The sequence below is a fragment of the Sarcophilus harrisii genome, chromosome 4 (assembly GCF_902635505.1).
Source record: "Sarcophilus harrisii chromosome 4, mSarHar1.11, whole genome shotgun sequence".
Lineage (NCBI taxonomy): Eukaryota > Metazoa > Chordata > Mammalia > Dasyuromorphia > Dasyuridae > Sarcophilus > Sarcophilus harrisii.
Genome location: NC_045429.1, coordinates 333,755,019 through 333,781,091, shown reverse-complemented (window position 1 = coordinate 333,781,091; position 26,073 = coordinate 333,755,019). Strand labels below are relative to the sequence as shown.

The 26,073-nt window shown below is 40.7% G+C and overlaps 2 protein-coding genes across 3 annotated transcripts in view; one reads left to right on the top strand and one right to left on the bottom strand.

Moving 5' to 3' along the window:
* Positions 1-12,377, top strand: part of PIP4K2B (phosphatidylinositol-5-phosphate 4-kinase type 2 beta) — a 29,657-nt gene extending 17,280 nt beyond the window's left edge. For both annotated transcript variants that reach the window (XM_031966165.1, XM_031966166.1), the window contains exons 4-10: positions 819-971; positions 1,639-1,785; positions 3,739-3,777; positions 4,233-4,346; positions 6,320-6,578; positions 7,324-7,427; positions 8,330-12,377. In XM_031966165.1, coding sequence (XP_031822025.1) covers positions 819-971; positions 1,639-1,785; positions 3,739-3,777; positions 4,233-4,346; positions 6,320-6,578; positions 7,324-7,427; positions 8,330-8,410 — 897 coding nt within the window. In that variant the 3' untranslated portion in view covers positions 8,411-12,377. The remainder of the gene's footprint in view (positions 1-818; positions 972-1,638; positions 1,786-3,738; positions 3,778-4,232; positions 4,347-6,319; positions 6,579-7,323; positions 7,428-8,329) is intronic.
* Positions 12,378-12,816: 439 nt separating this feature from the next.
* Positions 12,817-18,233, bottom strand: PSMB3 (proteasome 20S subunit beta 3). The gene is made up of 6 exons (XM_003768278.4): positions 18,107-18,233; positions 17,702-17,886; positions 15,990-16,097; positions 14,366-14,543; positions 13,855-13,949; positions 12,817-12,944 (listed from the first exon to the last, which is right to left on the bottom strand). The coding sequence occupies exons 1-6, from the start codon at positions 18,107-18,109 to the stop codon at positions 12,896-12,898; spliced, it is 618 nt and encodes a 205-aa protein (XP_003768326.1). The 5' UTR covers positions 18,110-18,233; the 3' UTR covers positions 12,817-12,895.
* Between the last annotated feature and the right edge of the window lie 7,840 nt (positions 18,234-26,073).

Here is a 26,073-nt window from a genome sequence, read left to right as displayed (position 1 = left end):
GTCAAGTATTCACAGCTCCTTATGGTGCACCCATGTTTAGGCTTCTGTGCTGAGCATCCATGGCTCTGCAGCCACACCAAGTCCATAAACTTTCCCCCTTGGGATGTGGTGGGAATAGTGGTTCTCTCTTTGAAGCCCAATTCGAAAGTTGCCTTATATGGCAAGTTTTACCCCAGTTTCCCCTTTAGGGAAAACCTTTTTCTCCTGTACCTCAAATTTCACTTTGTACTTCTTTCATGAAATTATTTTGTACATCAGTATAGTCAAACTTTTACCAGATTGTTAGACCTAGCATGGGACTTTTCAGTGAGTATATATTTTGAATCGAATCGAAAAAACAATACCCAGTTCTTAGATTTGTTTTCATAGGACATAAAAGGGGAGCAGGAGTAATTGGGAATGGAATTAATCTTCCCTGGTGCAGATAAGGAAACTGAGGATAATAGGTGTGTAGTGACTTTTAGAAGGTCACACGGTATGTGTCAGGATCAGGTTGGAAGTCAAAGGACTTTGACCAGGAGGTCCTACTTTTAGCTTGGAGAGAAGCTCATTGGAGCTAGAATTGAAGGAAAGATCTTTTTCCATAACTTCTTCTCATACCAGCCCTAGGATAGAGGAGGAGAAGGGAGAAAAAGGGGCAGCACTAGCTCTATTACTCAAAACTCTTTGGGGGAAATAAAGGCGCAGCTCTAGTTTGGAGTGCCTTTGTCCTCATGCATGTTTGCGGGGGTGGGGGGGTCGAACTCCTTGTTGAAAGGGAGAAACCCAGTACCGATTGGGGTCCCATGGCCAACCTAACTTCCGTCTCAATCTATCAGAACTCAGTGACACGCAGTGCCCCCATCAACAGTGACAGTCAGGGCAGATGTGGAACACGTTTCCTCACCACCTATGATCGTCGCTTCGTCATCAAAGCTGTGTCAAGTGAGGACGTGGCCGAAATGCACAACATTCTCAAGAAGTACCACCAGGTATGGGAAGCCCCGAGTCTGAGCTGTGGAGGGGAACATGGGCGCTGTGGTCTCGGGGGACCCGGGGCACCAGAGAGCAGGCGCTTTCCAACAGCGAGCCCTGGCCCTCTCCTGACAGCGCTGCAGAAAGGATGGAGACCCTATTGACTCCTCCTTATCTGCACAGCTCTCCCAGCCTCCTCACTGACACTTGGGCACCTGCCTTGTCCCTTCCTGGAGTTCCAGCTTCCTGGGAACCATTGAAAAGAAGCCTGGCTAATGTGCTCACCACATTCTTTGTACTTGTTGGGCTTGGTAGCCCTTGTGGCTTCTGTCTCCAACAGCTAAGTCAGTGCTGCAAAAGCATGGAGAGAAGTGGCGGGAGATGGGGAAGTGGAAGGAGCAGCTCTGGTCCCAGGATGGGGATAGAACTTAAAGCTGCAGTTAACCTTTTTTTTTTTTTTTTTTTTTTTTTAGTAAGTTGCCCCTCAAGCCAGGGCCCTATAATGCTTATTTGCCAGGGATTCATTGGAAACAGAACTGAGGGGAACCCATGTCCAACTTCTTGAGGACTAGAAATCCAGAAGTGTTGTTGTGATTTGTACAGGAAGGAACCCATCTGTCCTAGCTATTACATCCAGCTGTTACTCTTCTTTTTTTCTTTTCTTCCCATCCCCTCCCATTCTAGTTCATAGTAGAGTGTCATGGAAACACTCTTTTGCCCCAATTCCTGGGCATGTACCGCCTGACTGTGGATGGTGTGGAGACCTACATGGTGGTCACTAGGAATGTGTTCAGCCACCGGCTGACTGTACACCGGAAGTACGATCTCAAGGTACTTTTGGGGCCCCTGGACTCCCATGTCCAATGAAAGCCAATGAGATAATGTATGGTAAGCCTTAAGTACCACCTATATGTGAAGTAGCTGGAGGAGCTGTGGTCTTTCTGAGAAGATGCCTGGGGGTGGGGAGGCTTTATCCTTTATGTCCAAATGGGTTCTATGTCATGTTCCTTCCCTGTGCCTCAGAGGCAGCCTAGGTTCTCAGCATGTTGGGAACAGGAGGCTAGTTGCAACCTGCTTTTAACCCCCAAATTTTTGTCCTTTATGGACAGAGAGGAAGGCCTTGAACTTCTGTTAGTGGGATATACACAGTGAGGCATGAGAATGGAGATGAGTTGGGATGAGTTGTCCACTTGGTCACTTGCTTTTAGCCTAAGGTCACCTGATTGTAAACCTGGAGAACAATTTGTGATTGCAGAACTTTTTTTTCCTTTTTTTTATTTATGAAAATTTATGAAATTTTTTTTTTTTTTTAAATTTTATTTAATAGCCTTTTATTTACAGGATATATACATGGGTAACTTTACAGCATTAACAATTGCCAAACCTCTTGTTCCAATTTTTCACCTCTCCCCCCCCACCCCCTCCCCTAAATGGCAGGATGACCAGTAGATGTTAAATATATTAAAATATAACTTAGATACATAATAAGTATACATGACCAAAACATTATTTTGCTGTACAAAAAGAATCAGACTCTGAATTATTGTACAATTAGCTTGTGAAGGAAATCAAAAATGCAGGTGTGCATAAATATAGGGATTGGGAATTCAATGTAATGGTTTTTAGTCATCTCCCAGAGTTCTTTTTCTGGGCATAGCTAGTTCAGTTCATTACTGCTCCATTAGAAATGATTTGGTTGATCTCGTTGCTGAGGATGGCCTGGTCCATCAGAACTGGTCATCATATAGTATTGTTGTTGAAGTATATAATGATCTCCTGGTCCTGCTCATTTCACTCAGCATCAGTTCGTGTAAGTCTCTCCAGGCCTTTCTGAAATCATCCTGTTGGTCATTTCTTACAGAACAGTAATATTCCATAATATTCATATACCACAATTTATTCAGCCATTCTCCAACTGATGGACATCCATTCAGTTTCCAGTTTCTAGCCACTACAAAAAGGGCTGCCACAAACATTCGTGCACATACAGGTCCCTTTCCCTTCTTTATAATCTCTTTGGGATATAATCCCAGTAGTAACACTGCTGGATCAAAGGGTATGCACAGTTTGATAACTTTTTGAGCATAGTTCCAAACTACTCTCCAAAATGGTTGGATTCGTTCACAACTCCACCAACAATGAATCAATGTCCCAGTTTTCCCACATTCCCCTCCAACAATCATCATTATTTTTTCCTGTCATCTTAGCCAATCTGACAGGTGTGTAGTGGTATCTTAGAGTTGTCTTAATTTGCATTTCTCTGATTAATAATGACTTGGAGCATCTTTTCATATGACTAGAAATAGTTTCAATTTCTTCATCTGAGAATTGTCTGTTCATATCCTTTGACCATTTTTCAATTGGAAGAATGGCTTGATTTTTTATAAATTAGAGTTAATTCTCTATATATTTTGGAAATGAGGCCTTTATCAGAACCTTTGACTGTAAAAATATTTTCCCAGTTTATTGCTTCCCTTCTAATTTTGTCTGCATTAGTTTTGTTTGTACAAAAACTTTTCAGTTTGGTATAATCGAAATTTTCTATTTTGTGATCAGCCCACTTTATGAAATTGACCTGGCCTGTCCACACATCTGACTTGTAAAGTTGACACTGATACCACAGCTCTAACAAACTCTGCCCAGTTGTTTGTTTCTCTTTTCTCCCAGCCTTCCCCACTCCCCAGCAGCCAGTCCTCTGTGGATTTGGCTTTTCCAGCATCCCATGAGATATATAATGTCTTTGCCTCTTCTCCCCACCCACTCCTCTTTTATATTCCTCCTCAGGGCTCCACTGTGTCCAGAGAAGCCAGCGACAAAGAGAAGGTAGGCTGGGGTGCTTAGTTGCTATAGTCCAGTGTTCCTCCGGAGTGGCTTCAGCAGGAAGGAATTAGACTTTCTTTCTATTGGCAAGACCCTTCAGGGAAGAGAGTGTTTATCCCCTAGCTCTAGGCCTGAGCCCAGCCTAGCAGAAGTGCCCTGGGGGATATGTCAGATCTGTTAATGTTTAAAGAATGAGATTCCCACAAGGCTTCTCTGCCTTAACAGGAAATTCTATATCACTAACCTAAGGCCCTGACCTCTGCTTTTTTTCTTGTGGCTTATCTCTAGGCCCTCCCTAGGTTCTTCAGGGCCCTCTAGAAGCTAGGACTGAGACTCGATGGAAGGGGCTGGTGACCACTCAGGCTGGGCATTTGTGTCTACCCACCTTTTACCCCTCCCTGGGAGGATGAGTCCCAGAGCTGCCCACCCTGCCTGATGTTGCCTTCCCCTTTCTACAGGCCAAGGATTTGCCGACCTTCAAAGACAACGATTTCCTCAATGAAGGACAGAAATTGCATGTAGGGGAGGAGAGTAAAAAGAATTTCCTGGAGAAATTAAAACGGGATGTAGAGGTAATTAACATGGCCATCCTTCTGTTAGGGAGAGGATGGGAGATAATCCAGGGGAACCCCTCTTTCTCTTCAGTGCTGCATCCACTTAAGTTATTAGGGCACCTCTTCTTGGATATCCCTGCTTGGATTTTAAATATTACAGATCTGTGATATATAGATTTTAGAATTGCTCCAAAGATTTTGTGTATGTGCTTTTACCTCTGTCAATAAATTATGAGTTTCCAGGGAAGGACCATACTATCTCCTCTCTCTCTCTCTCTCTCTCTCTCTCTCTCTCTCTCTCTCTCTCTCTCTCTCTCTCTCTCTCTCCCCCTTCCCCCGTGGCTATTAAGGTTAAGTGACTTGCCCAGAGTCACAGTTAGGAAGTGTTAAGTGTCTGAAGTCAAATTTGAACTCAGGTCCTCCTGACTTCAGGGCTGGTCCTCTATCCACTGCGCCACCTAGCTGCCCTCTCCTTTTCTCTCTCTCTCTTTTTAAAAACAAGTATTTATTAAGCGCCTGCTATGGACCAGGCACTGTGCTGAGAGCTTTAAAATATTATATTATTTGATCCACATAACAATCTCAAGAGAAAGGTGCTGTTATCATTCTTATTTCACAGCTGAGGAAAGGGGATAAACAGAGGTTATGTGTCTTTCTCAGAATCACACACTTAGAAAATGTCAGAGGTCACATTTAAACTCAGATCTTCCTGTCTCCGAGCCCAGCACTGTACACTGGGACCATCTCACCACAGCTCTTGGTTTTCTCTACACAAAATGTATTTTTTATATAAAAAGTATTGCCAGCACCTGCTTTTCAGTCAGTTAATTTATGAAATCATTGTGTTCTGTGAGAAACATATGTTAGTATTAAAACAGCTTAAAGAAATGTCATGGCATTTCTGAAACAGCTGTTGTAGCATGGAGAAAGTGCTGGGCCCCAAGTCAAGAAGATCTGAGTTCAAATTCAGCCTCTGACATTTATCAGAAATTAGATCTTAGGCAAATCACTTAATCTTTTTTGCCTGAGTTTCTCCACCTGTAAAATGGGTATAATAATAGACCTACCTTGAATGTTGTGAAGAGGAAATGAGATATTTGTTTTTGATTTAACAAATACCTGGCACCTAGTAAATGCTAGATAAATGCACATTTCTTTCTGTTCCTTTGTCTTTTCTTCATGGCTCTCTTGAAAAAAAAATTTTTTTTGATTCTTTTTTTTCCTTCCACATTTTAATATTGGCATAGTTTTCTACTGCTTTCTTATCTTATTATGCTAATAGTGGAATGCACGCTGGATTTGGAATCAAGAAGACCTGAGTTCAAATTCCCCTTCTGACATATACTGTGTGTTCATCTTGGAACTTGACTTTCCCCAAGAAAAAAATGGGAATGAGGAAACATCTTCTTCCTGGTGTTGTTGTGGGACCCACATTTATTTTAAACATCTTAAAAAGACTTTATAAGTGTCAATTACTTGATTAACATTAATAACAAGAATACTAAACTCGTAGGGATTTAGAACAGTGCACTAATCTTCACATATTGAGATGATACGCCTGACTCCCCGAGAGCTATGGCTTGTTCATCAGTAGTTGTAATAGATCTTCGTGGGCCCAGATGTATTCTCCCTCCTTGTTTGTAATGGATATGTCACATCGGGTAACAGTCCAGGATGAAGGCTCTTTGTGGCCACGGCCAAATTAACTGGAGTCCCAAATTAACCTAGCCTCATTAATAAAGGGCTTGTCAAGTGAAAGCTGACTAGATGATCCCTGAAGCATTTGTTTCCTAGGACCCTTCATCTGTTCCAGGAGAGCTAAGAATAAAGGGAAGAAGTGGGAAAGTTTGTTCTCTTCCCCTCATGGGGTGAAGTTTTTCTCTCACTTTTGGTGCCTTCCCCTCTTCTCTTGGCCTCCTTCCCCATCCTTTCCCTTTTACAAAACCCACTGGAACTTTCTGTATAATCCTTTTCTTTTCTTTCCTCCTTAGTTCCTGGCGCAGCTTAAAATCATGGATTACAGCCTTCTGGTAGGCATCCATGATGTGGACCGGGCAGAACAGGAGGAGATGGAAGTGGAGGAGCGGGCAGAGGATGAGGAATGTGAGAATGATGGGGTGGGCGGCAATCTGCTCTGCTCCTACGGGACACCCCCTGACAGCCCTGGGAACCTTCTCAACTTCCCCCGATTCTTTGGCCCTGGGGAATTTGACCCATCTGTGGATGTTTATGCCATGAAGAGCCATGAAAGTAAGTGGGAGCACTGCTCTATCACCCCTATTTTCTCTAGTCCCATGGCCAGAGAAAACCTTATCTTCTGTAAGAGCTGTTGCTTGTGGCAGCTACAGCATGGCAGCCAGAGTCCTGGTTTGGGAATCCATATGGGACCTCTATTATGTAGCATATGGATGACCCTCAGATAAGGCATTTTGGGATAGGTTATCTCAAAGGTTCCTTTCAGCTCTAAATTTTAGGTCTTCTCTCCTTGGCTTTTGCCATCCCCAGAAAAAGTGACATTGGCCCCTGTGTTCATGAGCTGTCTCCATGCCCTCCAAGCTCCCTGTGCTACATTTAGTAGCTTGCTTTTCCAGGAGTTCTTTCTGAGTTTTTTCTAATCTCTTTAGAATGGGAGAGGAGAAGGGGCTTCAAAGTAGAATCTGCTTTCATCTTCCTTCATTTAAATATCCTGATCATGTTCTGCAAAGTAGGGGACAATGAGGTTCCTGAGAAGAACATTTCGTGTGCTTCCTGACCTATGGGTGGGTGGTTTAGGAGGCCTTCTGAGTTACTCAAACACAAAACCCTAAAAACTCGTCAGCTGGACCAACTTGTCTGACCCCTCTGCCTCACAACTTGTGAGGATACAGGAAAATAGTATCCTCTTTTACTTTAAGAAGATGTCAAGGGAGGGTTTGAGAATCTCTGAGTTTCATGTCTGGGGTAGGTGTTTTTTGTGTCTGATCCAGCTGTGTCCTGCCCTTCATTTTCCTGCCAGATGCCCCTAAGAAGGAAGTGTATTTCATGGCCATCATTGACATCCTCACACCCTATGATGCCAAGAAAAAAGCTGCACATGCTGCCAAAACAGTGAAACATGGGGTGAGTCTGCCCTGTTCCAAACCAGGTAACAGCAAGATGGGGGACCTTGAGACAGAGCTCTGAGAGGCTCCTGTGTCTGAGTCCCTTCTGCCAGCAGTCTCCCCAAGCAGCCTCTCAAGAGGCAGCAGCCAGACTCTTTCTCAGTCTCTCTAAGAGTTGATAGGTTTTTCCTCGCCTCAAACCTAAGATTGCCTCTCTACCTTTCACCCATTGCTGCCCTTCAGCCAAGCAGAGCATCCTTCTCTTTCAGCGAGTGAAGTCAGCAGCCATTTCCCCCCCAAAGTTTCCTTTTCTCTATAATAAATGTCTGTCATTTGATCAACTAATGTTCATGCTCTCCAAACCCTGGCCTTGAGAGGTGGATGGCCTGAAGCCTGCTGCCTCTTCTCTGTCTCAGAGAGGGCTCCAGGAAAAGCTGCTCTGTTTGTCCTCTGTCCCTTCAAGCAGGTGGGCTTGCCTTGACCCTGTTTCTCGTCCTTAGAGAATGATCTCACCTGCCCCCTCTCCCATAGGGTTTCTTAAGATGTGTTGCTTCTCACTAGGCAGCTTGTAACAACTTTGTTTTTGTATTTATACTGCTCCCTAAAGGCCTCTTTCCCTCCAGATTTAAATCCGTTGTTCTGCAAAATAAAACATTGGAAGATCTGGGGCCTCCTCCTTGGCCTCCCCCCATACTTAACTAAGTGTACTATTATAGGCTTGTAGGGAGGGGAATCTGAACTTTAGTGAGACTTACCCTGAGAGGAACAGGATAAAAACAAGCCAGCTCCAGTGGGTCAGTCATAACTGAAAAACTGCTTGCAAGAACACATCCCAGCTGTGTACATTTAGCTGGGGCCCTGCCAGACTGGGCAGGCTCTGACCCCCAGACCAGTCTGTAACATGTCCTTTATGCATTGCAGGCTGGGGCGGAAATTTCAACAGTGAACCCTGAGCAGTACTCCAAGCGCTTCAATGAATTCATGTCCAACATCCTGACATAGTCGTCGTCTGCTTGCAGCCAGAACCCGAGTGCTGGGGTGGGAGCTGGGAAGGAAAGGGGGGGCAGGTGGAGAGCTGAGGGGGGAGAGGGTAAGCTTCAGAGAAGAGACTAACGTAGCCTGCAACACTGTACAAGACACTGTAGCAGCGTGTGCGAGAGTGAGTGAGTGAGTGTGTGTGTGTGTGTGTGTGTGTGTGTGTGTGAGAGAGAGAGTTTTGTGGGGATCTTCATCTTCTGTGCACCCTGGATTCCCCCACTTGACCCTGGTGGAAAAGTGGCCCTCTCTTTGTTACTGAGACACCCAGAGGCTGGGCAGGGCTCCGTCGGGTTTATTTGGGTTTTGTTTTTTTAAATCGCATTGCTTCAACATTGTTATTTATAATGTTGTGTGCAAGTCATCCTGTTCTCCTCCACCCCAACTCTGTTTTAATGAAAAAGCCCCAGTAGCCCTCCCTGCATTGGGGCCAGTTAGAGCAAAGCACTATGACATCAGAAAGGAGAATGCCAGTAACTTCCAAACCTCTTGGGGGGGATTTGGTTGGATGGATTATTTTTTTAAACTAGGGTATCGAGTGCAGCTCTCCCCACTGCCTACCATGCATAGAAATTCAAAATGAGATTGTTCTTCCATCAGTACTTACTCCCTTCCCCCAGCCCCCGACATGGCCCAGCACAGGCCATGGGGGACTGATGGCCAAAGATGTCAGAGTTTGTTGGCTTTTGGAGCCATTTGTTTTAAAAAGAGACTGCACATGCCCATGGAATCCTGGCAGGTGTTTCCTTCTCAAAGCCTGCCTCCCAGTGGATCCCAGAAGTAGAAAGTACGCTAATGGATATTATCATCATGTATTCAGTTATTTTTCCCTTCTAAAACCTCAAGAAATCAGAGCATGAAAGTCACCGAAAATCTTGTGTACTTCTTCCCTTTCAATTTAATCTCCCCCCCTCCCCAAACCCAGCAAGCCTTATTTAGTTTTGGACTTGTGTGGGTCCAAGTTCTTAATCTGAGGGAAGTTAAATTGTTCCTTCTGAGTGTCTTCTCCAGTGAGATCTTTCCTAGTTCTGTAATATAGATGTCTTATTCTTCAACTCCTGGTGTAGCATTCAAAAGCCCTCAAGGTTAATGAGTGAATGTCCCTTTTCTATTTGCAATGGCTCAGGAGTCATCTGGAGAAAACACTTCCAGTAAGTTAAAAGTCATGTACTTAGTAATATATGTGACCAAGATCAGTACCATCTGGGATGACTTTAACCCCCCCAAAATAACCCTGGATTTTTAGCTAGTTGCCCATTCATTCTTCTTTCCATTTAGAAATAATGGGCTTCTTCAACTTCATTTTGGGCTCTCCTACCTCAGGGGCCCTGATTTACTTTTGTTTCAGAAATGAGCCAGGCATAGGTCTTTCTGAGGTCAAGCAGTTTCCCCCTTTTCAGAGAGAAAACTCGGCCACAAGGGATCTAACCAAGTGAAAATACTGAGTGAGGGTGGGAAAAGGACAGACAACCAGGGCAAGTATTGGAGAAGCTTGTAAATAGTATTGTCCAAGACAGTATGGTTTGCCACACCATTTGGAATGAGGTTTGATTTTCTTTGTTGTAGTTTGGGCTTAGCTTCTAAAGCAGGAATGGGAAGCTTTTATCCTCTACCTTTTGGCCTGGATTCATTATAGGAATGGATTAGAGATGATAGATTAGTCATCCCTGCCCTGTGCTGCTTGGATGAAATTCAGAGAAGTGGTAGGTGCAAGGTACCTTGGATCAGCTATCTGCAACAAAGCTTCCAAGGTGACGGGATAGAACTTGGAACCAGATGACCCTCAGAAAGCCAGTCAGACTTAGGAAAGAATTTATGTAGGAATGATTTTTGGACTTGACCCCATCCCTAAATCAAGAATGAAAAGTTGGATATGATTCTAGACCTCTGTTGTCTGAGAAGTTTGGAAGATTGTCCTTTTAACACTTGTGCTCCCATCATTCTCTTTCCATTACATCTGTTGATCATGTTGCCATAATGTGTATAGAAAGTGCAGATGTGATTTAATCATTTAAAGATATACTACCCAGGTATCTAACTTGTTTTTAACATTATGGTTTTTAATTTTTTTTTTTTTTTGTATATTGTTTACATTTTTGAGAGGTAGCATTCTGTTTCAAATACTCATTTTGTTTCTAGTCAGTATTTTTGGTTATCTCCCAGCTGCAAGGTAAGAGTTACCAGCATTTGAGTTGTGGTTTGGTGATTTTTTTTAAAAAGGGTTTTAAAAATGGTTACTCCATTTTCTGCTATTTCTCAGAACCTTAGGTTTTGTCCTTTGGATTTAGAATATTTAAAAGCTATTCATCTTTATTCAAGTTTTCTCATTTTTTAATGGTTAGAAAATGTAGAAAAAAGAAGGGAACTGGTATTCAAAGGCTGTTTCCCCCCACATCCTTTGGGTAGGTGGAGTCTGACATTTTCCCTGTCCTCCATTTTTATGTTGATTTTGCACAGAAGATAGCTCTAAGAAGAGATGAGAAGCTGTTACAGTCTTAATGTAAAATTTAAGAGCAATTCTGGAGTCTCTGGAGGTCAAAGGTTTAAAACAGGAAAGGCAGAGTGAAGTTATAGAGAGGGTCTGTCTTCCTTTCCTCCTTTAGGGGACTAAGTAATATGTATTTCTATTAACATGAGTCCTCCTCTTCAGACCTATTTGAATGTTTGTGGCTGCAAATGAGAATCCAGTAGGCTCCTTGTCACAGTGAAGAATTACTCTTATACCTCCACGATAAAGACCACTACCTGAAGGCCCTGGCCTCTTTAAACTCAGTGACCACTAACCTTTGCATGCATTCATGTCCCACCCCTACACTTCACCACAATACACATACACACAAACTCCCCCTTTCCAATTCTGTTTGGTGGATTGGAAGATATTCCAGCAAATTATCAGCCCAGCAATCCAGGCTGAGTATGCCTAGATCCTTAAGGTTATTCTCTCAAAAGGACTGGGCAATCTATAGCCCTTCTCTGGTCTCCCACTGATTCTGTGGTGGCAACATTAGTCTGACTGTAATTGGTAAAGAGGCTGCTAACCCCTTCCTACTCTCCTGTTCTGTATCTCAGGACAGGACCTCCCCAGCTGGTGCTTCTGACATATATTTATACCCTGGGTGGAAGAAGATAGTACTTTGTTTTTGTCCTTATCCCAGGAAAAAGAGAAAATTATCTACCATTTTGCATTTAGAATGGAAGTGTTGTTTGCCTCATTCTTATGTAAAACAGCCCCCTTCATATGAAGAACAATTTTAAACTCTAAAAGGCTAGGGAATGGTTGGACTGGTTTAATTTTTTAAGTACAGAGAGTAAAGGGAAAAATTTTACATTGCACCAATATGAGGGCTGATGGATGGCTCATTTCAAAAGGTCCAGTTCCTTGTATTTGAAACATGGCAATTCTATAGATCATATCATCAGAAAATTTGTAATCAATCATTGTGCTTCTCTTCTCCCCCCCCCCCCCCCCCCTTTTTCAAGTCTTTACTTAAAGGTATTCTTTACCTAATCTCTTGATGTCATGTCCATATCTCCCAGAAAGGTTGGGGTAGCAGATCTTAAGGGGAGCTTACTTAAGGAAGAACTTTTCTCGCCCTGCTCATAGTCACTTTGCAAGAGATCTAGTGTAATGCCTCAAAGGAGATAAGTCCAGGATTGTTCCTTAACTGGTATCATGCTCTTCAGCACAGACAGATCATTGCAATTGAAACAAAATGTGAATAAAGTTTTGGGTTCAACTTTTTTGGGGAAGGGAAAAACTCCACCAATCATGACATCTAGATTTCCATTTTTTAAATAGGAATTTTCAGTCCTCTGTGCTTGTCTGTTTGCTCGGAGAAGTTTGAGACCCTATTACTGTTTTGAAATGCATGCATGTTAAAAGATGAATCTCTGACCCAAGGGAAAAAAAATAAAACTCCAAATTTTGTGTACATCTTTTTTTCACTATGGTTTTTGTGCCCACCTTGGAATAAAGTTTAAAGTAGCATTTCACCTTCCAATTTGCAAAGCCAACTTTTAACTATCACTAAGTGCCTCAGCTTGGGGAAGGGACATTACAAATGCCATTTTGACATGCTTTATTAGACTAGTCGAAAAGGGTGGTGCAGCTAGTGCCTCTTTATTGTCTCCTATCAATCGCTTCTCCCAAACTCCCTTACTCTTTGTTTGCCTTCAACAAGATACATTTGTATACATGCCAGCCCCAACCCTACCATTTGTGGGTGTGAAAGACTAGTAGTACCCCTTGAAAACTTTTACAGATAATCCTTAAAAAGGAGTCCACAAGGCAAAGAGTACCCAAGGTTCCTTCCAGGTTGGGAAGAGAAAAGGCCACCTCCCTGAAACAACTATGGAAGTTATTCAGCAAGCAAGAAGAGGTTACTTATTACTTTATTTTTTTAAGAAAAAATCAGTGGGCTCTGAGAAAGGGAAAAAATGGGTGGGGAAAGGTTAGTCCATTCGTGCTTTCAATGTCCGGGTGGTGATCTTGTCTTTCTCACTAAAGGAGGAAATAAGAGAATATTACAGTTTTTAAGTTTTAACTTTTGACTCTGATGCCTAAATGACCACACCAAGAGAGACACTTCTACCTTTTTCAAGAAACCTAGCAATACGTTTAAGGTTAAAATTTAATAAGGATGTTTAGTGACTATCCAGAAGTTTTTTCCTGGTTCAATGCTCGTTGTACTAAATATAGTTGCACTAACCCCATTTTAGGATGTGACCCACGTGGGGATTTGTTTTGCCTTGACTAGGCTTACTTGTTACAAATTTTCTTTTTTCTTGGGAGGGGGAAGATGGGAGGAAAAAAATGCATTGTAACTGGGGGGGGAGGGGGGAAGATTCCCTCCTCCCAAGTTAAATACAACTGCTATAACAAAGATGAACAGGAAAGTAATTGACTTGCCTTTTAGTTTTGCTAAACCGCATTTAGATTTAGTTTACAGTCTTGAAAATCATACTGGTGAAGAAGAAAAGGAAATAAACTTGCTGGGAATCAGAGGAGAGTCATCATGAAATTTTAAAAATTGGCTAAAGATTTACATTCCCCTTCTCAAAAAATGTGGAGCACAGGGAAAGAAAATAAATTACATCTGGTCTATGTTAAAGCCCAGGGACAAATGTCTATATTTCAAACTATTTCCCAAGAGAATGTTTCTGCCTCTCTTTAGGGAGAATGGACCCTTGCCTTGAATCTTCTGACATGTGGTCAAACCTGGAAAGTGCCATGACAAGAATGGGAAGTTCAGGACACAAGACCAGGCATTATATACCCTAGGTGTTGGGGAAAGAAAATTGGAAATGAGCGGCTTAGTTTATTCCCACTTTACCTTGCTACAAACTAAATAGTTCCCTCTCCAAAAGCCTGCCCAAGGCAGTAAGAAAAAATTACATCACCCCATACTCACATAATATGGACAATCACCCCCATTCCTGACACAGCATCCCGATCTACAGCATTCAGCATAGCTTGGGAGATGGTTTCAAAGAGGTGTTCAGGTTCCTACAAAGAAAAGGGTTTCCTATCAATTCTCAAAATCCAGCTCCTTATTCACTAATATTTCTCAACTCAAGTTTTCAGGCCTAACCCAAGGTCCCATCCCTCCCTTTTTTCTTATCTCCAATCTATAAATAGATGAGAAAAATAAACCTTTAAAATACTTGCTTTAAAAACTGTTAGTCCTACAATTCAAAACTATGACTGGGATCATACCTGAGGATTGTTCCTCTCTGGAGTCAGAGAAATAAAAATCAAAAAAGTAAGTATCTGCTAACCAAACTGGCTCTAACTCCAGCGAGAAGTGTCTCTGGCATTCATTTCTTAACACTTAATATGCAAATTCACTTTTTATTTAATGACAAAGGGGCAGAAAACCTAGGCAGGGTTTGGGATCTCCCAACACCCGCAATTCCACTTACCATATCGGGTTCCCAGAGGGATTCACACATTCCATACATCTGTTCCGAGCAGGTACCGCTGACCACAAAGTCATCAGTCACCATGGGGCAGCCAATGAGGTCCAAAGAACAAATAAAGGGTTCAAAGGTCTTGGGGTGTAAGCCAGCAATGACTGGCTCAGTGTAGTAGGGGCCAAACCTGGCAGTGGTGGGGTAAAAAAGGGATGGTCAAAAGAATTCAGTAGGTACCTCCCCACTTCTCCCAGGCTGGTTAGAACAGAAAGAAAACATCCCCCCAGTCAATGTGCCATTAGCTTGTTTCCTTACATAGATTTGTTTTTAAATTCTCCATTTCCTATTTGGTATCAGGCAGTACTTAGAAACTCTTTTCCCCTTCCTTTTTCCTGTACTTCCCTTAAGGCTTTCTTTTCTAACCATCCCTTCGACTTTGGTCCCATCCATCCTCCTTGTCCCTCTCCATTCAGTCCCTATCCTTCCAATCACGCAGATCTCTATCTGGCTACTAGACCCAGAAGCTCTGGAGAGAAAAGTGAAGCTGGTGACCTTGTCCAGCCCTCCCTCACTTAAATGCCACCGCATCACCTCCTTGATGTCATGGTCCTCATTGAGAACGGAAGGACCAACAAGTGCCTATCTCTACACTTTTCTAAGTCCACACAAAAGGTCCTTCTCTACTCAGCTGCAAGTCAAGGGAGCTTTCTCTCCCTGACCCTAAAGAATGTGCTGCAGATTTAAAGCACTTTGAAGTCTGAGCTCCTGTCTGGAAGTCACTGGTGAGATGGGGGCCTAATACAAAAAGCCAAAAGTGACATAATGCTTTCGGGTTCCCAAAGTGCATTACATTCACTAATTCAGGGGAAAGTTCAGCTGAGCTGTCATTTATGCCAGCAGAGACCCATACAAATGAAAGTATTGGAATTAACTTGAATACAGTATGTGCTACCCTACCCACTACTCACACCCTCAATCATCTTTTTGAATGGAAAAAAATACATACCCTGGAAAACTCTGCTATAGTAAGCTACATTTGAGTTTTATACAAGTTATCCTGGGAGTAAAGGGATAGTATATGACATACTTTGCAAAACAGTAATTATGAATTAAAAGATAGCCAGAAATACCAGAAAGTGTTAGATTTGAGGAGAGAAACTTGGGCTTAGATTCCATCTCAGAAATTTATGCTGTATGACCAAGGGTGGGTTGCCTCGTATCTCAACAAAAGCATTTTATAAATCTCTATAAAAATGTAAGCTGATAAAAAAAAATTCAACTTGACTCTCAAAAGTATTATTATGCCCATTTTACAGATGAGGGGTGGAGGTTAAATGATTTTGACTATGATCACCCAGCTAAGTAAATGTCAGAGGCCATTGAGACTCTAACTCAGGTCTTTTCTGACTCCTAAGGCCTTCCAAAATGTGAACTCCTCTTCCACAATAGTATATATACATATACATATATACATATATACATATATATATATATATATATATATATACACACACACACTAACTTTTGCCACTACTGCTGCGTTCCAGTGTCTCTGCTTTGCTCCCAACCATTTAATCCTGGAAGCCTGTTTTTGAAAGACCTCCCAGACCTTTAAAGCCCAGGGCCTGCTTACCGTTTCTCATAGAGAAGGTTAGCTACCATACTCATGAGGGTATTAGGTTTGATCTGTCTTCCTTCCTTCAGTTCATATAAATTCAGCCGGAATTTGAGGCGCTGAGCTCTGAGGGAAGAAATCAAGAGTCAAATATGTAAGTATTAGCTTGTGATTCTCCCATTGCCAGGATGGCAAGTGACAAAAGAGACTAAGTCAATATTATCAACCTAAAGCAAAACTTACCTTTCAAAAAGCCATCTCCAAATAACTCCATTTCATTCAAAACCCCAACAGCACATCTGTTTTTGCAAATTAGAACTTGTGAATGTGCAACTTTAAAACTATTTCCTTCAGTAGTTCTGCCTGCTATGTGTCTTAACTGTACCAACAGGAAGGTGAAGTGAGGAGAAAGTTTACTCCATTCCTTTGTCACTTTTAAAACTTTTTTCCATTTTATTTTTTTGTTCTGACATTAAACAAATTGAATGTTTTCATATATAGTTAGGAAAGGCAGAAGATTATATATGATCTTTAACTCCCTCTGCCTATTCACCCACATCCAGTTAGTCACCAAGAACTGTCAATTATTCTTACTCCTTTCTTCCATACCCTAAGCAGGCCCTTCCTTATTATATCTGAATTATACTTCTTCACTTTTATTCTGTAGTCTCTCCAATTCATTTGGTCCAGCACTACCCAGATTAATATAAAATATATCCTTTTTACCATATTACCCAATTACTTAAAAACCTTTGAGGACTTCCCATTTCCTAAAGGATAAAATGTAAACCCTTTAGTCCTTCCATATTCCATTTTCTAGACTTATTTCCATTACTTCCTCTTCTACATAGACCTTCTGCCCTTGTAACAATTATCTACATAACTTAATTCATGGTGGTTCTTTCTTTAAAGGCCCAGGTCAAATTTTTTGACAGCACAGCAAGTCTCTGATATTTTTACTAGTTATGACTGAGAAAGTAAGTCACTTAATCTCTGTGCCTCGGACAATTTCCTAAGTCTTATCCACTAATTCCTGGTTGGCAGGTAGAGATAATTAAAGAAAAAGCAATAGACAATAAGCCAGACAACCTGGTTTCTTGTTCAGAAACAAGATGTTTAACTATGCAAACATTTCCCCTTTCTGGGCCTCCCCTCTATGTAAAATGGGAGGACTGGATTAGATGTTCTCTATAGGTTCTCTCAGTTCTAACAGTCAGTTATTCCATGCTTTCAAGGCCACTTAAATCAATCCGGCACAAGACAGACCTCTTTCTTATCTTCATTCCCCCACGATTATTTTCTCTGCCACTCTTTGGATGCTCCTCGTTTGTCACGACTGTCAGCACTCTTTAAAAGAACGTATCCTGTTTTCCCAACTACCCTTCAAGCACATCGCTCCTTCCTCTCCCCCCAACCTTAAAAGGGGTAGATTCTTGATAAATGCAAGGGCACCAGTTCAGGGCCAAGTCCTTTCAGGGACGGGCATTCATGAGACCGAGATCTTTTGGGTCTGATGAAGCCAAGGGACGCTTTGACAGAAGAGTGTTTCTAGACAGTTGAAAAAAAATTCTAGTTGGAGATCAGAGAGAAAAATGGTGTCATTTTTTCCCAGCTAAGTCAGAATGCTGCAGTGTTTTTGTTTTTTTTTCCCCATTTAAATGCACGCAGTTCTTTGAGCGCTAAGCCTCAGGAACACCCGTGTCAGAGCGGGAAGGAAGGCTCACACTTACACGGTCTGTACATCGGTGGCCAGCCCCGCCAGGCCGATGTAGAGGCGGTCTCCCATGGGGAAGATCTTCTGGAAGTCGGTGGTTACCATCTGGGCCTGGATGCCAAAGCGCCTGTCCGCAGCGATGGCCACGCAGTTCTTCCCCTTCATGGCCATGACGGCCCCTCCGTTATAGGACATAATAGACTGGGGGAGGGGAAGGCGAGGGAGGTCAGTGCCGGGGCAGCCGCAGCCTCTCAAACCCCCCCCCCCCCCCCCCCCCCCCCCCCCCCCCCCCCCTCCGCGGCCTCGGGCCCAAGCTCCCTCCCCAGCCCCGTCCCAGGTCCGCTCCGCGCAGCACGGCCCCTGGCCTGTTTCCGGCCTCCAATCTTCCCCGAGGTCTCCTCCTTCTCAGCACTCCACTCACCATGGTGCCGGCGTTTGAGGGGTCCCCGAAGGATCCGCGGCTAATCCCAGGCTCCTCCGGACGGCGGCCCTCTCAGCGCGCAGCCGCAGACTCAACCCCGAACTCCCAGGGGCCCACCGTCCGACTTCCCATTGCCATCCAGTTTTTTGATTGGTCTTCTCTGCCACCGTCAAGTCACGTGGGTCCGAGGGAGCAGGGGTGCACCTATCAGAAGTGGGCGGGGAAGGAGGAGAGGGGATGGACCGAAAGTGAAAAGTCATGGTCCGGAAGTAATCTTCTAGGCGCCTAGGGGCATGCTGGGAACGCGGAGGACTCTGCGGCGGATGCTGCTGTAGTCGGTGCGCATGTGCCAAGCTGGGGGCGGTCTCCGAGCCTTTCCTAGTGGTTTTCCCGCAGGGTGGGTGGCTTCCGTTTCATCCTCTAGTACCGCACCCCCACCCTAACTCCGCTTAAGAGACTGCGGGCCCGTCACGGAGTAGGTTCCGCTCACACGAACTGCCCGACTCTCTCCTCCGTGCAGCCCCTAGTGAAAACGGATTGCACGTGCGACGCGTCCTTTCCTAAACCCCAAAGTCTGGGTCAAACCCGACGTCTTCGGGGAAAAGCGAACAATCTTGAGTCTGCTGGGCTGGCATCGGTCAGAGTGCTGGACTCGGGAGGGCCTGAGTTCAAATCCAGCCCCGGAAACGTCCCAGCGTGTGACTCTGGGCGAGCGTCCCTTAATGTTAGCTATTCATGTTCACTATTCTCAGATAATAATTGCAGCACCTGAAAGAATTGTGAATGAAATCAAATTTGTAAGGAGCTTTGCAGCGCTAAGGAGCCTCATAAAGACTAGCTTTTATTATTCGTCTCATTATTGGCAAACCTTATGCCGCAACCTCCCTTGCTGTCCCCGGGATCCATGGTTAGTCTATCCATCCACGCCCATATAACCAGCTACAAATGACCAATAATTCTGTTATCCGTCGTAGGTGGGGAGCTTCGTGGAATTCAACAAGCATTTATTGTGTACCTACTATGGGAAACTTTATAACACTGATTGCAGAGAGGGGACCTACACTCATAAGTCAAGGAAATTTCCTCATTCAGAAGATACTTACACTAATAGAATCACACCAAAAGTAAAAAAAAATGTTAAAAGATATTCAGTGAATTGATAGACTTTCAAAATTTTGTCTCAAAAAATCCAGGACATAATAGAGAAATTTGACACAGAAGATCCAGGAGAAACATAAGGTAAACATCAAAGACCAATTACAAGAGATTCAATAAGGATAAACTACTTTTTATATGGAAATGTAAACTGCATGCTTAAAATTGTCATTAGTAGAAAGATTGGGGAAGAGCTAAGTATGATGTGGTGAGTCTAAAAACTGAAATTGTGTAAGAAAAGGTAAAATGAACAATTATACAAATGAGGCTTGAGAGGAAGAAGGAATCAGGTGAGGATGAAGGGCTGGTAGTGGTGGAAGGCTACTCTCATCAGATCTGTATTAAAGAGGGAACATTTACATTTAGAAGAGCATGAAAATCTTCCAAATTTATATCGAAATAATAGGTTGAGGGAACAGGAAAAGGAGGTATAGAAGAGTATGTTGATTAAGATTTAAGAAAGTAGGAGAAGAATAAAAGAAACAGAACCTAATCAAAGTGGGTAGAACAAAGAAAAAGAGAGCAAGAGTAGATGGTAAGGGAAAGATTCTTCAAAAAGATTTGGAATAGAGAGGTAGTAGAAAGGGATTGGGTAAAAAGAGACACATAGGACAATAGTGAGGAAAAATAGGATGGAGAGAAATACACAAATGATAATTATAACTTGGAATGTGAATGGGATGAATTCACCCATAAAATGGAAATGAATACAGAATCTGACAATATGCTATATATAAGAAACACATTTTAAAATGAGAATACACAGAGTTAAAATAAATGGTTGGAGTAGAATATATTATACATCAGCCAATGCAAAAAAAGTAGAGGTAGCTAAAATTGATTAAAAGAGATAAACAGGGGAACTATTATGGTGAAAGGTACCATAGGTAGTGAAGCAATATTAATACTAAACATATATACCAAAAGCCATAGCATCTAAATTTTTAAAATTTTATTTTTCTTTTCAAAATATATGTATAGATAATATTCAACATTCATCCTTGCAAAAATTTATGTTCCATAATTTTTTCCCTTTTCCCCTAGAGAGCAAGTAATCCAATAGAGGTTAAACATGTACAATTCTTATATACATATTTCCACATTTATCACATTGCACAAGAAAAACTAGATGAAAAAGGAAAAAAATAAGAAAGAAAACAAAATACAAGCCAACAACAACAAAAGAGTGATGTGTATGATGATCTCCTGGCTCTGCTCATTTCACTCAGCATTTGTTCATGTAAGTCTCTCCAGGCCTCTCTGAAATCATCCTGCTGGTCGTTTCTTACAGTACAATAATATTCCTAATATATACCACAATTTATTCAACCATTCTCCAATTGATGGGCAGCCACTCAGTTTCCAGTTTCTTACCACTACAAAAAGGGCTACCACAACCATTTCTACACATGTGGATCGCTTTCCCTCCTTTAAGATCTCTTTGGGATATAAGCCCAGTACAAACATTGCTGGGTCAAAGGGTATGCACAGTTTGATAACTTTTTGAGCATAGTTCCAAATTGGCATCTAAATTTTAAAAGAAAAGTTGGATGAATGGCAGGTGGAATTACATAGTTGTACTATAATAATGGGGCACTGTTGGAGTCCAGCTTCTGTAGTGAGGAAGGATGTGACAACATACTGGGGCTAGGCAGGAAAGTCCTGTTTGTGGATGCTTCAAAGTTTATTGATTAGAGACACAAATATATGTACTTCAAATGCTTATAGGTTTGATACAAAATACACTCTTTTAAAATTCCTATAGCCTGACAAAATTCTGCTATGATGTAAACGATTAAACCCCTTAAGCCCCAGATCTTAGTTACTTAGACAGAGATATAAATAGTTGAGATACAGCATCAGAGTAAAGTTTATTATACCATTATCTCAGGTATCTTTCTCCCAAATACCTTTAGCCTCCTTGTGGTCATTCTTTCCTGTCCTAAATTCAAAGGTGTAGCTTTTAATCCAAAGAGTATTGTTTGAATTTTGCTTCAGTCACTAGATTATTAATTTATTATATTGACAAGCAGTTTCTGCTGTTTCAATAGGGCAATTTTGGTGAGCCATGTTACTGTAAGACTCAAAACCTGGAATGGAGTCTTACCTCCTGGCCCTCTATAGGGGACTTTAATGTTCCCATTTCAGAAGTAGACAAATCTAACCAAAATATAATTAAGAAAGAAAGAAAGCAACTGAATAGAATTTTAGATAAGGTAGATATGATATCTGGAAAAAAATTGAATGGAACTGGAGAGGGATATATCTTTTTCTCAGAAGTACATTTACAAGGATTCTTTATAAGGATCAATCATATGTTAGGACACAAATATATATATATATATATATATATATATATATATATATATATATATAAATTTAGGACACAGAAATATTAAATGCTTCCTTTAGAGACCACAATGCAATAAAATTACATTTCCTTAAACTCATAAGAAGCATTTACCTAAAATCATTGGCAACCATTTTTGATAATGGGTATAAGCTAGATGCTTTCCTGTTAAGATCAGGTGTGAAACAAAAATGCCTACTCACTCTGTCTCTCTGTCTTTCTCTCACAATTTTTTTTTATTTTCAAAATACATGCAAAGATAGTTTTCAACATTCAATCTTGCAAAACCTTGTGTTCCAAATTTTTCTCTCTCCCTTTCCCCACACCCCATCCTCTACACAGCAAGTAATCCCATATATGTTAAACGTGCAATTCTTCTACACAGTTTTCCACATTTATAATGCTACATAAGAAAAATGAGATAAAAAAGGAAAAAAAAATGAGAAAGAAAAAAACCCACAAACAAATAACAACAAAAAAGGTGAAAATACTGTATTTTGATCCACATTCAGTGCCCATAATCCTCTCTCTGCATGCCCATGGCTCTCTTCACAAGTCCATTGAAATTGGCCAGAATCACCTCATTGCTGAAAAGAATCACAAGTCCATCAGAGTTAATCATCACATAATCTTGTTGCTATGTATTATGATCTCCTGGTTCTGCTCACTTCACTTAGCATCAGTTGGATTGCTTGCTGTCTTGGGGAGAGAAAAGAGAACAGAGGGAAGAGGGAGAAAAAATTAGAACACAAGCCTTTGCAAAGATGCATGTTGAAAACTATCTTTCCATGTATTTGAAAAAATAAGATACTTTTGAAAAATAAAATATTCAAATTCAAAAAAAAAAGATTTGATACCTCAAATATATAAAGAACTTTCAAAGGATATGAATAGACCATTATTTGATAAAGAAACCAAAATAATGTATAGTTATATGAAAAAATACTCTAAATCATTATTGGTTAGAGAAATATACATTAAAACCACCTTGAGATCTGTTATATCTATCAGATTAGCTAAATGATTGAAGAAGGTGACAAATGTTGAACAGAATGTGGAGAAATTGGGACCTTAACTCATTATTGATAGATCTGTGAAGTGATAAAATTTTTGTTGTTGTTTATTTATTTTTTTATTTGGTTTTTTGGTGAGGCAATTGTGGTTAAGTGAATCTTGCCAGGGATCACATAGCTTATAAGTGGCAAGTGTCTGGGTAGGATCAAGTCGTCCTGATTCCAAGGTTGGTGGAACCACTGTACCACCTCTTTGCCCTTGACCCTACCGATCTGGTGAAACATTTGGAACTATATATTCTGCTGATATCCTTTGATCCAGTTATACCACTTTTAGGTTTATTTCCCAGAGGATTAAGGGAAAAGAAAAAAAACCACATGTTTCAAAATATTTAAAGCAGCTTTCTTTGTGGTGACAAAGGAATGAACACTGTGGAGATGCCTATCAAATGAAGAATGACTAAACAAATTGTGATATATGTTCATGATGGAATATTACTTTGCTATAAGAAATATTGAACTCAATGAATTTTTTAAAAGCATGGAAAACACCTAATACCTTATACCAAGAGAAGGTCGAAATGTATTCATGATTTAGATATAAAGAGTGATATTATAAGTAAATTAGAAAAACAAAGGAGAGTCTACCTCTTAGATCTATGGAGAAGGAAGGAATTTGTGGCCAAAGAAGAACTAGAGTACATTATGAAATGCAAAATGGATAATTTTGATTATATTAAGCTAAAAAGGTTTTGTGCAAACAAAACCAATGCAGACAAGATTAGGAGGGAAGCAATAAACTGGGAAAAAAAATTTACCTTCAAGGGTTCAGATAAACTCTCATATCTAAAATACAGAGAGAACTGACTCAAAATTAAAAGAATTCAAGCCATTCTCCAATTGATAAATGGTCAAAGGATATAAACATTTTTCAGATGAAATTGAAACCATTTCTAGTCATATGAAAAGGTATTCTAAATCACTATTGATCAGAGAAATGCAAATTAAGAGAACTCTGAGGTACCACTTCCCACCTCTCAGATTGGCTAAGATGACAGGAAAAGATAATAATGAATGTTTGAGGGAATGTGGAAAAACTGGGACACTAGTTGGTGGAGTTGTGAACTGATTCAACCCTTTTGGAGAGTAATTTGGAACTATGCTCAAAAAGTTATCAAAATGTGCATACCCTTTGACCTAGTAGTGTTTCTACTGGGCTCACATATCCCAAAGAAATATTAAAGAAGGGAAAAGGACCCACATGTGCAAACATATTCGTGGCAGTCATTTTTGTAGTGGCAAGAAACTGGGAACTGAGTGGATACCCATCAGCTGGAGAATGACTGAATAAGTTCTGGTATATGAATGCTATGGAATACTATTGTTCTATAAGAAACGATCAGGAGGGTGATTTCAGAAAAGCCTGGAGAGACTGATATGAACTGATACTAAGTGAAATGAGCAGAACCTGGAGATCATTATACATGATGACATCAATATTATATAACAATCAGTTCTGATGGACTTGGCTCTTTTCAACAGTGAGATGATTCAGGCCAGTTTCAATGATCTTGTGATGGAGGGAGCCATTTACACCCAGAGAGAGAAACGTGGGGACAGCATATCACAGCATAGTATTTCCACCTTTTTTATTGTTGTTTGCTTACTTGCATTTTGTTTTCTTTCTCATTTTTTTTCCTTTTTGATCTGATTTTTCTTGTGCAGCATGACAATTATGGAAATATGTATAGAAGAATTGCACATGTTTAACCTATATTGGATTACTTGTTGTCTAGGGGAGGAGGTTGGGGGAAGGAAGGAAAAAATTAGGAATACAAGGTTTTGCAAGTATGAATGTTAAAGATTATCTATGCATATGTTTTGAAAATAAAAAAGTTTTAATAATAAAAAAAACACGGAGAGATTTCCATGAAATAATGAAGAGTGAAATGAGCAAAACCAAGAGAACATTGTATGCAGTAACAGTATTGTTTTCAGAACAACTTTGAGGAACCAAGTCATTCTAACTATTATAAATGCCCAAATTAACTTTGAAGATCCTATGAAGAAAGATGCTATTTGAATCCAGAAAGAAATATTTCTGTGGTATAGGAAATAATATACTGGTTGGTTTAGAAAAACATGGAAGACTTGTTCTTATGAAGGTGGGAGAGGAGATAGAGGGGAAATAAAATAAAAAGTACACAGTATAGAACAATAAAAGAAAAAGAAGGAAGCAAAAAAACCTAGACAGTTTTGGATCTAAGGGATTGTCTTTTTAACAGGAAATAACTAAATAAATTATGGTATATTAATGTGATATAAAATATGGTCCATGAATACAGCAATATTCCATTATTATGCCATAAGAAATTGTGAAATGTACAGTTTCATAACCTGGGAGGACCTCTATGAACTGATACAGAGAAAAAGAGAGCAGAACTATTTGAGTGATTTATATGATGACAGTCACATTGTAGAAAAAAATTTTTTAATATATTTTCAGATCTGAAAAATGTTAGAACTCTGAACCCTGCAATGATAAACTATAAGTGCTGAAGGCTGAATATATAACAGAACACTGACCTTTAGTCAGAGAAGTAGTAAACTAAAAATTCAGAAACATATTTGGAGGTTTAACCAATGTGGAAATGTATTTTGCTTCACTATGAATATTTATAACAATAATTTTTTGTTGTCATTGTTCGATTGGGGGGAGGGGAGGAGAGACAAAAATACATGCAAAATGATATTTTTTTTTTTCCAAAAAAAGAATAAAATCTACTTGGGGAAAGAGACTTAAATTTTTATCCCCAGGCTAAACACAGTATGTGGCATATAGTAAGCAATTGATAAATGCTTTATCCAGTAATAATGATTAAAAACGAAAACTATGTTGGCTTTAAGAAATTTTCATCCAACTTGGGCAAACACCATTTTCAGAAAGAAGTAACTACAGGGTATATCACCGGGGCCCTTGTAGGAGGTCACACTTGCCTAGGGAAGTGGGGATTTCCAAAAAAAAAAAAAAAAAAAAAAAAACCCTGAAGTCAAAATACCCCAACTCTAGATCTGCTTGTGATAATCTTTCTGAGCAATAGTTTCCTCCTACAGGATAGGAACAATACTTTCATTTCCAGAATAGAGTTGTTGGGAGGAATGCCCTCTGTAAACCCTGAAACATCACAGAAATGTGATAAATGGAGCACATTTCTATGATTTCATTAGTTTAGATGATGCTGGATGAAGAAACTCCCATTACAGATGGCACCTTCACTGTATCTTCTAGTTTTAGAGAATTGCCTATTGAATTGAAAGGTTTGGCAACCTGTCCAAGATCACACAGGTAATACAGATCAGAGGTTAGAATTAAATTCACCATATAGCCAGATCTTCCTAAATATTAACTGCCAGGAATTTTTACAAAGTTTAAAAAAGCAGAGGCAGCC